General features: G+C 44.2%; 1 protein-coding gene across 1 annotated transcript in view; it reads left to right on the top strand.

Moving 5' to 3' along the window:
• Window positions 1–14201, top strand: part of LOC149339585 (neural cell adhesion molecule 2-like) — a 156631-nt gene that overhangs the window by 136370 nt on the left and 6060 nt on the right. The window contains exons 12-13 of the mRNA XM_089550952.1: window positions 328–633; window positions 10885–11013. Coding sequence (XP_089407078.1) covers window positions 328–633; window positions 10885–11013 — 435 coding nt within the window. The remainder of the gene's footprint in view (window positions 1–327; window positions 634–10884; window positions 11014–14201) is intronic.

Here is a 14201-nt window from a genome sequence, read left to right as displayed (position 1 = left end):
CTCTACTACATTCCGGAAAGTTGTCGGTATTTTGGGCGCCTGATCACCGAGGTTCCCTGCCGCCTTTAAATTGAGTGCAGCCAAGAGTAATGGCCATTTTGCTACAACACCCAAGGCGTTCAAGTTTTGCTATCGCCGCCACCGAGGTGCTTTCTGTTTTCAAGCTAAAGTTCGCCATTAATGAGTTTTCTTTGAGAGGCTTCTGCCTTCTTCCTGTCTTCCCGATGACATTGTTCTGCACGTGCACAATAGTTCTGTATGCTTTGATTTGACTGGACAAGGAAATTTTCAGGAATTACTTTAGGAGCAGTAACACTCGACCTGCAGGTCCTCCAGAGCCCGTGAACAACTGCAGCCAGGTGAACGGTACTGAGGACTCGGTGGCGTTCGAGTGTTCCGAGGGCTTCTGGGACGGCGGCGTGGCGCCAGTGACGTTCGTCGCGGAGCTTCGTGAGGCGGACACGGACCGGCTGGTGGCCAACGCCTCGTCCTCTTCGGGGCCGGTTTTCAGTTTCAGCGGCCTAGAAGGTGGTGCCACCTTCCGCGTGTTCCTGTACTCGGCCAACCCCAAGGGACACAGGTCGCCTGTGCACTTCATCGTCAGCACGCTACGACCGGCCGAGAAGCTCACCGGTGCGTACCTCGAAACAATGTTCGCCGTTGCGTCGATAGTGTCGTGATTGTTTTAAGCGATATCTCTTAAATGCACGTTCGGGGAGTTCGCCGAACGGCATCGTTGCTGTCAGCGACGTCGTCTGCACAGGCTGCGCCTCAACAATCCCACGGCCCCACCGCGGTGGCTCAGTGGTTACGGTGCTCGGCTGCAGACCTGAAAGACGCGGGTTCGATCCCGGGCGCTGCGGCTGAATTTCGATGAAGGCGAAATTCTAGAAGGCCTTGTACGGTGCGATGTCAGTGCACATTAAAGAACCTCATCTAGACGAAGTTTCCGGAGCCCTTCACTACGGTGTCTCTCATAGCCTGAGTCGCTTTGGGACGTTAAACCCCAATAAACCAATAAACCAATCAACAATCCCACGTCCCGTGTGAGCACATCCACACCCCATGACCGCTTACAAAGCCTAGTTACTCCAGCACCGTCAGCAGAAGGACTACAGCTTCCCCGTAATCTTAATTGAGTATTTGGTGGCGTAAACGTAACAGACATCCCGCACCCTCCCCTCAATTACTAGACATTCTGAGTGGCATTAGTATTTCTAACCACCCCAGCTATAGCTCAAATTCGCATTGCACAATAATAAATGTCTCGTGAATTTTCTACACACACATAAAAACACTTCTAGCAATTGTGCTTACCGCAGTGTCAACGACAACGGTACTTGTGGCGCTGCGCTGATATAATGTTTTGTGGTTTGTTTATATAGAGATTCTACATTACGGAACACTTTGGGGTTCCGACCAGTGCACGACGGTGCTTCATTCACGGAAAGAACGCACCCATCAAACATAAATGACTACCCGTAAAGGACTAAAGCATCCTTCGCTACATATGGATAGCGTGACAAGGAGTTTGTGTTAACACCTCCTTGTTAATAAACACCTTCTCTATTTCTTTCACCGATAAATAGAAAATGAGGTGTTGCTGAACCTACAACCATCGTGACTTTTCCATCAATACCTGTGTGAGGTACATTAATGCAGACAAAAGGCCAGTGTTTTCGCGCCTAATCGAAAAGTCCGGGGTCCTGACTCCACGAACTAAAGGGAAAACATTATATAGATAACTGTCTGACCACCTTGCGACTTTGGTCACATAAATAAGTGTGAAGATCTCGTTTAGAGTGCTGGAAGTAGTGCCACTAGAGAGTGCATTTCCTTCCATCTGTAAGATCACTCCGAATTGAATGGCGCGGTCTTTGTGGCCCTCAACGCGTTGGTCGAGAAGACTCGACGCGCACTACAAGTTTACAGGAAAGCTAGTTGTTTTTTACCTGGGCTTGTTGACTCGGAGCAGACGCGGCGTGTAAGCACAAACATATGCAAGGGAAATGCACAAAAAAAAGACGCGGAAGAGAAGTGCACAAGGATGGGCCCATCTGCGCATGGGCACTTCACGTCCGTATCTTTCTGTGCGCATTTCCCTTGCTTAAGGCGGTAAGGCCAACTCGCCCAAAAACGCGCACTCTTAAAGCTAAGTACAGCCCCGACTTCTTCCATCGACACGTGCTCATACAAAATCTAAACATAATAACGGCACACAAAGCACAAGAAAACACATAATATAAGACTCACCCAGATATCCCGTGAAGGATTGGATCTCGGAAATAGTCATTTTTCTTTCCGCTTCTCTGATCCTCGCACCCCAGCAAGTGACGTTGGGTTTGTTTGCAGTTAATCTCTCATTCTGCCCGCTGTATTAATTTGTTTTATTACTCATTTATTTTTGTTAAAATAACCTCCTCCACAATATGCTATAATTAATGTATACCTAAATAAAAAGCCAGCATAAATTTTTTTTAGCGCCGACCAAATTCGAGACTTCGGCACATTGTAAATTAGTAAATCAGTATCTGATTTATTTTGTGCAGCAAGTCCGAGTTATGTGAGAGATAAAATTGAAGGGCCAGAGAAAGGACAATTTGTTATCCAACATAATGCCTCCCTTTTTCACCCGTAAACCTTGTCAGCAAATAACAGGGGAGGAATTGTTGGACGCGGCCTGAAAATCGAGCATTCGCGCCCCCTTTTACAGCGAAATCAGTTATAGCTTTGGTTTCACCACAGAGTCCTGTATTCTACAGTGGAATGTACACCGACAGCAGGAAACATTAATTACTAGTTGGATTACTTAATTTAACATTATTAAAAGAATTCATTTTATTTAATTGAAACAACTTAATTTAAACAAATTCATTTACCCTTACGAACAACCTAACAGCAGATGGCAAAACGAAGAAAGAAGAATCCCCGTTTTCTTTTTCAAGGAAAAGGAAGAAAACAGTAAATGCGAGAAGAAAGGGAGAGAGTTGGCTGGCCTAGTGGGTTGGGAAGTCATGGCTAGAGTGGAGGAATGCGCAACCTGAAGGCGGCTGTCACGGAAAGAACCCAGAAGGTGGCTACCGTTGGAGGAGGTGATGACGGTGAGGTTGATGTAAAGCGCAACTTCATGCTGGTTCCACGGCAAAATCTAGGCACATATGACTAAACCAAAGCAATAAGAGCTTTGGGTAGCTGACTCGCTAAGCCTTTAAGCTTAGCTATAAAATTTTTTTTTCACACAGCTTGCTGATAGTGATACCAAACATTCATACAGGAAAGTGCTACCTGCTGGAAACTTTTTGACACCAAACTTTGCCTCTAAACTCCATGATCTAATCAGTACTTTGCGCATGTGGCATGTCATGAATTTGCGACACTGGGCACCAAAGGACTAAGCTTAAATTCCTATACGTAGGCGTGCACACTCTTGGAAGACCTGCACAGTTCACATTTTTTTAGTTATGCGAGACTGCCTGCCATCGAGGAAAACTCAGCATATTTAGCGTGGAGGCCTTATTGCAATGCTGTCTATGACGGCAATGTCGCAAGACATAAGAGCAGTCTATGAAGCCTAAGCCACGGACGAGCGCCTCCTTTCACGTCTTTTTTTTTTATATTTCCTAACCCAGGTGTTTGAACTGGAAGGTTTCAGAGGTGTTTACTGGTTATTGCTGGAGAAGTCCGCACGGAACATTGCGAAGTCTTCCAGATAATATAAGAGGTTGTTCACGTAAGGTTTCCGTGAAAGTAAATCAATTTTCTAGCGCAGTGCGTTTGCAGAAGTAATTTTTTTACATTCTTCGCCATTGTCAAGACGGCCCGAGTGCACTATTGAAACCACTTTATAGATTTCGTGCGAAGCGGTCAATGACAGTACATCCTTTTAAAGCGACGTAAAAGAAGTGGAACAAAGGGCGACATACCTAAGAGCGGCTATTCTAGCTAGGCAAGGTTTCCTGTGAAACCATTCAGAAATGAGTTTCAAAGAAAACGAATTTTCGATAGGTGATTTCGAAATCAAAGACATATTTTGAGGGCATAAACGAAATCTCACAAAGAGCAGCTTGAGAAAAATCCTTGTGATGCAGAATTTAGCTGAGTATTTTCGTTAAGTATAGGAAAAAAAAGAAAACTAACACGAGGAGAAACTTCATCATCATCATCAGCCTGAATATACGCCCACTGTAGGACAAAGGCCTCTCTTATATCTCTTCAATTAACCCTGACCTGTGCCAGTTGTGGCCATCTTATCCTGGCAAACTTCTTAGCCTCATCCGCCTATCTAACTTTCTGCCGCCCCCCTACTACGTTTCTCTTGCAGTGCTAGAAACACACGGACTAAACGAGGACAACACACTGTCATCGTGTCGCTCATCGCCAGAGCAGTTTGCAGAGTAAGATCCATTTTCTTCTGCGTACGCTCGAACTTTCTTCCTCAGGACGCCGGTCGCATCTTTGGGGCCTTCATAACTTCTGCGGGTCATGGCAAAAGGGTATGCAAGATCGAAAGAGTTGAATTTCATCGACCAGCGCACTTTTGCCTGAAGCAGGTGGAAGTACCACTAGAAGAAGACGTATACCTCCCGATACAGCCAGGCGCCAACTTCAGTACTGCTTTCGCCTTGCTGACCATACCACCGAGTTCATGTGTCACCACTAGCTGAGTCACCTTCGATCGCATCATCCTACCAGGCCTACAGCACAAAAATGATCAGTCTACGCCCCCAAAACAAGTTATCTTGACTGATAACGTAGCGAAAGTCCTGACGCTCAGTATGAGGTTCATCGTGGAGACAGATCGCCGCTGGAGCTGTTACTTCTGCGTCAAGTCTCAAGACCACATTTTCTGGAGCTATGCGTCTCAAACTAACACAGACTTACTTGCATATAGTACTAACGCTCTAAGCTGACAAAAAGAAGTATTGTAAAAACGTGCTTGAAAGCGTCGCTGGAAAAGTCGTTTGAGCACTTTATTAACAGTAGTTACAATTAACAAGTCAAACTGTAACAAGAGACTGGCTATTGTAATGCTATGAACATATAATCTGTAAAAATCATTTTTATATAGGTGAAAGCACACCTGCGAAGTATAAATAAGTAGCTGCGGTTCCATATATCCACAGTATTTCACATATTCTTTTAAAAATTGGCCAGCGAGCAGATAATTGCGTTGTGTTTTTCTGTACCTGATAAAACAGTGAAACATTGTAGGATGACAAATTTATTTCCTTTTAAAGAAGTGCACAGGCACGAAGAGGAAGAAGTAAAATTTATTAACTCTGAGGAAGGCGTTGCGCACTCTTTTCCTTTGACATGTGGTAAATTCTACGTAAGCCAAACCGCAAGGTGCTTAATTGACAGGCTGCGCGAGCCCAGCCCAAAACTAGAAAACGCTAAAGGAAACCTTTCCGAACACTGTGAAGAATACAAGCCTGGTGATGAGAGTCCGATATTCATTGAATTCGAATTCGTAAGAAGTAGAAAACAACTCTTGGGATCATGAAAGTTAGACTTGGAAAAGAAAAACTGAAAGTTTAAAGCTGCAGTGTATAGTGACTAGCCGAGTGATACACTTCTTTAGTTGTGTTTTCTACATGCTTTCGCAGTGTATAGAGACCTGCACGTGCAATAAAAAACCTATTCAAAGTATAGAGTACGTATTATCGTCTTCGTTACATCCTTATATGTCAAGCCTAATTATTCCTGATATATAAACTAACGTCTGCCGTTTCTCACAGTTACTTCCTCAAAAAAACTTCTTGCTGTTTCAAACGCTCCTCGCTTGGAGTGTTTTAAAGTGTTTGGTGAAACACCCGGCATAATTAAAAAAACTCTCTAGACCGTTGGTGCCCTTTCTTTTAGAAATGGCTATGAGAGTCATTGTGTATTAAAATGCAGCTGTGTACCAAATTTATGTCTAGTTGTTGTAACTGAATATTTCACTCTTAACATTTTTAAACCAGCCATAATTAACGCCCCAGGCCTAAACACAAAAGCGCATGGAACAAATCTAAGGTGAGGTTCACTTCGCCTACATCATAAGCAAAAAAAAAGTGGTTTGACAGTGTATATGCTATATTAATGTATTACGACACAAACAAAAATATTTCATGTATTAAGGTTCACAGTTCATGTCATAATGCCAGATAAGTGGCAAGTAAGTCACGCTAGTTCAGTCACTTCTGTTGTGCAGAGAAAGTAAAATGATCTTAAAAACTTATATCTGTGTTCTTTGCAGCTTCTATTCGGTCACAGAACTGCATCCCAATTCGTCGTGATGCGAATGACAGTGAGACAGAGCATACGGATACTTAATAGACTTTCTTAAAGACGCAGTAAGTTTCATAAGGATGATAGCTGCATTTCGGTCATTAAACCAGGTACCAGAGGAAAGAGAGAAAGGATAAAATTTATTTGAGTACACAATGGCGGAATAAAATTGTTGACAATGGACCTTGAACTGGCTCTTCGCGTCCTGTTTATTTCTTTTATCTCGTTTAGAAACATAAAAAGGCTTGGGCGAAGAGCGAAGCGAGCTTTCAGAAAAACAGTTGACGTTTGTCCCTTTGCTTTTGGAAGCTTTCTTGACATTATTCGCACCGTGTGCAAAATTCTTGCCCGGTGTTGCTGAAGCTTGAAGCTCCAGCAACAAAGGAGTCGGCGGAAAAGGTATTTTAAAGTATAAACACGGTTCACAGATACATCAACATTTAGAAAACGACATAAATATAGAACAAAAACCTCGCGTTATCTTCCGCTTCGGGTGAAACTTCTTTATCCTTTCAGGATCACCGGAGCTTTTTTCATCCCTTTTCATTTTATCTTATTCCTTTGAGGAAATCATGAGTTAGAAGGAAATTTCGAGCGCATTTCGCATTTGGTATCATTTTCATGTCATTCAAACAGGTAAGAAGCTGGGAGGCAAATGTGAAGACTAAAAGAAAGAAAAAAAATATATAGGGCAGCTTGTTTCCTTATACACCTTTTTACCCATTTGCGATCTCGGGAGAGGAGCGAGAACGCAGGGAACCAAGTTCATAGCGAGCGCCCCTCACTGTCTCGACGGCTTCCTAAGAAGCACGACGATCGAAGATTTCGAGGAAAAGAAAGTGAGAGACAAAGGGGCGCTTTGCGGGCCCGCATAAAGCGGGGAAACAATATGCGCAGGCATAGAAACCGCTCTGATGCCTGCACGCGACAATGATGGCCCCACGAGACAAGCCGGTTCTCTCCAGGGAACAGGCGGCTAGAGCGAGCTGCTGCTGCCGCTGGTGTTGAAGCCGCTTGCCCAGGCCGCCGCCATTGCAACCGCAGCGACTTTTAGGAGCGCTCACGGCGGAAAATACATTCAGTTTCGTCTCTTCTTATTACTCCCCTCCTTTCACCTCCTCTCTCTTTCTTCTTTTTACTCCCCTCCTTTCATCTCCTCTCTCTTTCTTCGCTTTCCCTCCGCAAGCGGGCTTCCATCCTTCCAAGGCGTCGAAAGAAGAGAGCAGTGAGGAAGCTGTGGCGCGAAGGGTAGAGTAAGGTGAAGAGGAGGATTAGAAAACACCACCTTTGAAGGAAAAGAGAGAGAGGAAGGCTCGCGGAAGTCATTTCTGTGTTTTGCAGCAGCAGTATAATTTTGTTACTTGGGCGGTGCGGCACCACCTTGTGCGGGCGGCTGAAACGCGAACAGCTGTGGCAGATGTTTCTTACAGCCGCCTCTCCTCGAACACCCGTACCGCGTGCGCGCTCCCGCCAGAGCGTTGAAGCCCATCTCACAGAGAGAGCTTCAACACCCCGCTTACCTCTACTATTCTCTCCATTTCCCTCTTGACTCCTTTCACCGCTCCCTACGTCGTCGTCATTCGCGCCAGTGGCGTCGACATCTCTTCCCTCCTCTTCTTGGCCACGCTCCACCGCCGTGAACGCGCGACCATTCCCGCCTAATGACTAATCTGTAATGCAGCCAAGATGTCTAACGCATGCTGCACCGCTTACGACCAAGCGTGCAAGCAACAAGCTCGGACGCTTGCTAAATAGGTCGCTGTTTGCGCCTAAGGACCACGGTTTAGAGATACGTGTGCATCACTTTGATCATGTTTGTGTATTTCGCTTCTTTTGTCTCTAACAAACCTACTCACTCTTTCCTTCATGAGCTGCAGTTTTGGGAGCAGTTTTACATGTTTGTCACCACGAGTAATTTCCTTCATCACTTGAATGAAATGCATTTAAACATTTTTTAGCTTTTTTTCTGCTCTTCGCTTTGCCTCCGGTTTTCTGCGAGGCTTATGAGTAGTGCATGTGTGGTGTGAATGGTCTAACGGCCTGAAGCGACACGTGGGCTGTGTGAGGCACCAGTAATGGAGCTCTAAGAATTGATTTTGACCAATGGCGTGATTCAAAGTATAATGATATCGCGCAGCACATAGCAGTTTTTGCGTCTCCCCTCCACTCTAATGCCGCAGCTGCTAACGTGATTCCATCCCGCGAGCTTCGGCTCTGCAACTGAACGTCATAGCCACTAAGCCACCACGGCTGGTAAAAGTGAACATTTATACATTCGCAACCTAGACTTTTCTGGATGTCCGAGTGAAGAATTGTCTAAAGAGTGAAGAGTAGAGCATAGTAGCTTGCTGGTCGTTCGCCCGAGGCGGGGCTCATCGGAGACAGAACGACTTTTGTTGAAAAATAACAAGTTATCAATGAGCCCGGACCCTTACATAAAACCACTAGACACGCGTTTAACGAGACATCCTCGCGCCCAGTCCTTAACACCTTATCGTGCCAGAACCAGCTCGTTTAAATATTTTTTTCACCGAACAATAACTGAGTGGAACCAGCTTTCTTTGACTGCACTGTTAAGCACTGAGAGCATTGCCAGTTTTTTATAACGACTTTTGTATGTTATACTTCGAATTCTGCGGAGGCATTCTGTTCAATTTGCCTATTTTTTTTGTTCGAATCATGCATGGGTTGTCTTTGTTTTGTTTATCTTTTAGTTTGCGTGCTAGATGTTACTTTGCCTTGTACCTCATTGTATTGCCCCTCCTGGCTGGGCCTACTAAGGCTGGCAGTATTGAATAAATAAAAATAAATAAACGCTGTGATCAGTGTCCAATTTGAATCCATGAGCCGCCTTCGTTCGGCACTGAGCGTTTCGCTTGCAATCGCCTATTGTTCGACTAGCGCAGTAGTTGAGCTCAAAAATCTCATTATCGAGAAGGGTATTCGTCGGCTAACTTTTTTCAACGAAAAGATGTGTGTGAACGCATTTTTTTTTCTTATATCGTAAGAAGGCGCCAGCAGATCTCTCCTTGGGAGGCTTGTTGTTTTCTGATATTGTGAAAAATGCATCCAAGTGATTTTCTATCACAATACTATCTCCTCGGTGCGGACGCCTCACAGACTTTGAAAGCAAGATTTTGCTATGCTTTGGCAGACTAGACCATTCCCATCTATGTTTTTATAGAAAGTGTCTGACTGTATTCCACCACTTCATCACAATTAACAGTGACGTGCAAGAAACGTGGACTTCGATGATTGTCCCGTAATTCGGCCTTTTGCAGCTCTTGTAACCTTTCATGTAAATTAAGTGGAAATGTGGGACAACATCGCGCTCTTACCACACTCATTTTCCTTTAAGGCACCGTGTCAAATATGCATCAGTGCACAAAGCCATCGGAGGTAAAAAAATACACAAATTCCATAACGAACAAAGCTTCAGAGCTTTTTTCCATTACATCACCGATCAAACGTGCCAGACGTGCAGGCCCTTTCTGACGAGATCAAAATTACATGTTTCTCAAGTTCCCGTGTTTGGGTATCCCGACTACATCAGAATTGCTCGTTTTGAATTCCTCCACTCAGCATTTTTAAACTTCCCGCACCATCTGACGTTCTGTATGTTCTTAAAGGAAAGATAGAAGGGGAGGCAAAACTAGCTAGAAAAAAAAAATAAGCGACAAGGACTCTCTTTTTACATTAAAGAATAAATGGTCAGTTGCTCAGTTTTTGATGTCTGTGTACTGTCAACACGGCTGCACGTCTTCTTCATCCTTATTCTTTTACTTTTGCTACTATGCCTGCGCATGCATGCGATATTGACATTTTTTAGCTGCACACAACCCATTCGCTTGTTTCTCTGTTTTTACTTTCTTTCTCGTACGGAGCTCAAATTGGACGCTAGCTATCAATCACCACTCGTGACACGGGCAGTACATTAAGCGAATCAGTGCTCAAAAATTTATATATCATTGGTAACGTTTTTTTTTTTTTCTGAAACAAAAAACGGCGCCACAATATGAGGTTCTTGCCGCTTTCGGGTATAAGCTGTGCTTAGCGATGAAAGCTTGTAGGAGTTAGACCAGGGATAACAAAGCTCTGACAATGTCTGGTCTCTGTTCTTTTATTGCGCTGCACACGGTGCCAAGCCTCATGCCAATCTTTTCTTAACTCACGGACGCCCTACGTGAAGCGCACTGAGGCCGGCCACAATGGGGCGACACGAGGAGTGCTAGATCCTCTTCTATGAACTCCAGAATGAATGCTATTTTTTTTATCCGCTGCTATAATAATTCTTGGCAAGATTTTTCTATCCTGAGGTGACACAGACAGCTTTCGATGTTGATTGACTTCCTTGGTGAAAATGTGGGCAGTTTTTAAGTTTCCTATACCGCAATTTTACCTGCATGGTCGCCCAGTGGTATGCAGTATTTTTTGAAAACTAGTTTGGACAAATTAACTTAGTTTTTTTTAATTGTTGACTCTCTTGGTATGTGAGCATAAAATTTTGGCAGTAAATATACATCAGTTGGTCTGTAAGGATATAGTTCTAATGGATTTCAAAGATGGTCTTTTTACTGCGTCGCATGTACTCTAATAGTCGTTTTCTTGCAACAGCTGGAAGTCGTGGCATGATTGCCAACTGGCCATTAATCGGAGGGCTGCTGGGACTCATCGCGACACTGCTGGTTGCTGCGGTGATGGTTGTCGTCTACGTGAAGTTCAAGTACCTCAAGGGGAAAAGAGGTGCGCTTGTGTACTTGCAACCTTTGTGTTGATTCCGAGCACTACCGATGCAAACAGCTGCACTATGGCCGTCCAGATTACATAAAATCCCTTTACTGAAGCATTCGAGAGTATTCGTCCGCAGCACGTCGGACCGTAACTGTGAATAATGCTTTGCAAGTAAAATAATTTAATTTTTTTTTTCCGGCGCATTTGTCGTCGTGAAAGTATTGCGGAAGCTGCTGCGTCTCCCTTCATTCTTGCATCACATTTTTGTCTGTTCCAATAGGACAAGACAACTTTATAATATACTCCGTTTCATACATAGCTGTCAACGCAGCCAAGGCTCCGGCGCCTGTTCGCGCTCCTCGTCCGCATCGTAATGTAGTGCGTCAAAAGTAAAAATCGTAATGAACTCAAAATTAAAGTAAATGTTGGTTGATATTGCAGTATAATGATAACGGTGTTTTATTTTGCAAAAAGATTGCTTTTTCTTTTATGTTCTACAAAACAGAGTGCCTTAGTTTCTTCTTTGTTTTTTTTTCCGGCCCCTCCTGTATCAGGTCTTCGCAGCTAGGCCGGCCGCGCAGGCCGGCCGGTCAGGTCGTCTGCTTGAGTGGTTCACCTGAAGCATTTCCTTCCTCCGAGACCTGGTGCGCAGTTCTCTTTTCTGTAAAAATCACCGACCGTACAACCGCTGTAGGCCACTCAATGATACGCGTAGCAAATGTTATATATACCATTCCATAACCTACAGCACCAGTTTCTACACTCTTGTGAGTTGTGGCAGCAGTGAAAAACAACGATAGTAGATTACGATCGAGCAAATGGACAACTTTAGTTACAAAAATGATATTTACAAAGATTAAAAATATGAGAGCGGATGTAAACAACTAAATGCCAGCCACAACGTTCACTCACGCTGCGCTTACATATCATTGGTGTGTAAGAAGCCCAAATTTTTACTCGTTTATATTGTTACCGCGATAGGACGATGGACGATGACGAGCTACTGTGTGGAGAACGAACAGCGAGCTTCGTCAACCACTTTGTGCGCCCTATTCAGGAACCACGGAACTTCGTCGTCGGCTTCTCACGATAACAATGTCAACTGCAGCGGCAAGTGCGCTAATATACGACACCACTTGTTGCGCTCGATGACCTGCGCAGCGGAATCTCTGCTCACGGCCCAAATACACAGCTTTCAATAATCCCCATCTCACCGCACTAGCTCACACCCATAACACACCGAATCCGACATTTAATACAAAGCATCACTACGAACAGAAGCACTTCAAAGAATTTTCTTTGTGACAACAGCTCAAAAGTGGACACTTCCCGAATCAGACGCCGCTCACTTTAAAGCCGCTGAGTACGCCGATCCGGGTTGCCGCTAGCCGAGGCTGCTCGGAATAATCGACGCCGCACTGAATTCTATCACCACACAATTAATTATTCATTGTGTGGCGCATGCAAAAGAGTCACTGAACGCCCGAGAACAGCACCTCGCAATCACGTCCGTCGCCAATACACTACACTGGTTTTACCCTTCGAAACAAGTAAGCAGCGCAAGTAAATAGCGCAGTGTTTTTCAAAGTACGCATTAGAGTTTGACAGTTTCGACTTTCTACCTAATGATAACTATACGAAAAATAAAAAAGAAATGAAAAAAAAAACAGCCAAGCCGGGAGTCAAACCTAGGCCCTTTGTAAAATAAACACAAAGGCGCGCGCTTCGTACCACTCAGCCACGACGCGAGGCGGACGGATACATTTTGCTTGTTTTTTGCAGCGGACTACTTTCGTACCTTTCGCAACGTTGACAGCTATGTATGAAACGGAGTATAGATTATACGGACACATTTTCAGTTGCCCGTATCGTGTACCGCTGCGCACCCTGTCGGTGTCCCCTAAGCTTTGTACTCCTCTCAGTCCGGTCGCTCAGGTGCGCTTGCATAGCACTCAATCTACCTCTGGTGCAGCTTTCCACTTGTGCACTTGTGCGCAATCCTGATTTCGTGAAACGGGCCAACGCTCCCTAATAATGATAGCACTTTATCGCACGGGCTCCAGTGGAGCGCACCTCTGAAATACAGGTATAAGCTCACCTGTGTATTTGCAAGTGTAGATGACAGCCTCGACGAGTTCGTTGGCCTCCATGAGCGCTTCATTAAGGGAAGCGTAACGAGAAACGACATTAAGGTACTAAAGAACTTCCTACTTAGTTTCGGGCACCACAGTAATCAGACGTCGCATGGATTATCATGCAGGCTTTATTGTTGTTTAGCTTATTTCGAGAAACTTAATTCTCGAGGCCGGTCCACGGTCGAAACGTCAATAAATTGTTTCAAGCGTTTCAAACGTTGGTCTACGTTCTTGCTACTACACACCATTCCGAAATTACTTTTTTCTTGCTGGAATATATATATATATATATATATATATATATATATATATATACTGCTTTGCCATTTCTTGTGTGCTGAACAGCTCCGGAGCCTCCTTTGTGTGTCATTGTATTTTTAGTTACTTATTTGGCCCTAATTATTACTCACTTGTTTGAACGTGTTGAATTTTGCGGTTTCAATGTGTTATACTGCACTTAACCAAATGTTACCCAAACTCTGCCTTCTGTATATTTACCATCATTTGTTATGAGTTGATTTGTTATGTGTGCTTTCTTTTAATCATTCCCCCCCCCCCCTATGTAATGCCCTCTTGTGGGTCTTTAGGGTAAATAAATAAATAAATAAATATATATACTTCTGGCAGCACTGGCATATATATATATATATATATATATATATATATATATATATATATATATATATATATACATATATATGCCAGTGCTGCCAGACGTCACACATCAGGTAAATCTTAGTAATTAGTAAAGTGATTAGCGTGATTGTATTTGTTAACGCTATATTATAGATAGGCGCCTGATTGCCATTAAAGATTTCCAACCGGCTGTTAGTAATAGTCATATCAGTTTATCAAATTTCGCAACCCCGATAACGCACACCGCTGTGGCTTAACAAATTTGGGCCTTTTCTCGCGCCATTCTTAAACCGCGCTCCTGAGGAGAGCGCACAGCCGCGTCAATCAAATTGCGTCACTCCGTGGTACGTGCATCACGGACTGATGCGTTTTGATGGACTTCGTTTTGCGCTGTTGGCAGGCGCGCGGTTTTCGAATTGCAAGAGGCGA

The sequence above is a fragment of the Amblyomma mixtum genome, chromosome 6, assembly GCF_055824585.1.
Source record: "Amblyomma mixtum isolate Tamu chromosome 6, ASM5582458v1, whole genome shotgun sequence".
Classification (NCBI taxonomy): domain Eukaryota; kingdom Metazoa; phylum Arthropoda; class Arachnida; order Ixodida; family Ixodidae; genus Amblyomma; species Amblyomma mixtum.
Note: the sequence above shows the minus strand (reverse complement) of the source record. Positions and strands in the feature narration are given on the sequence as shown.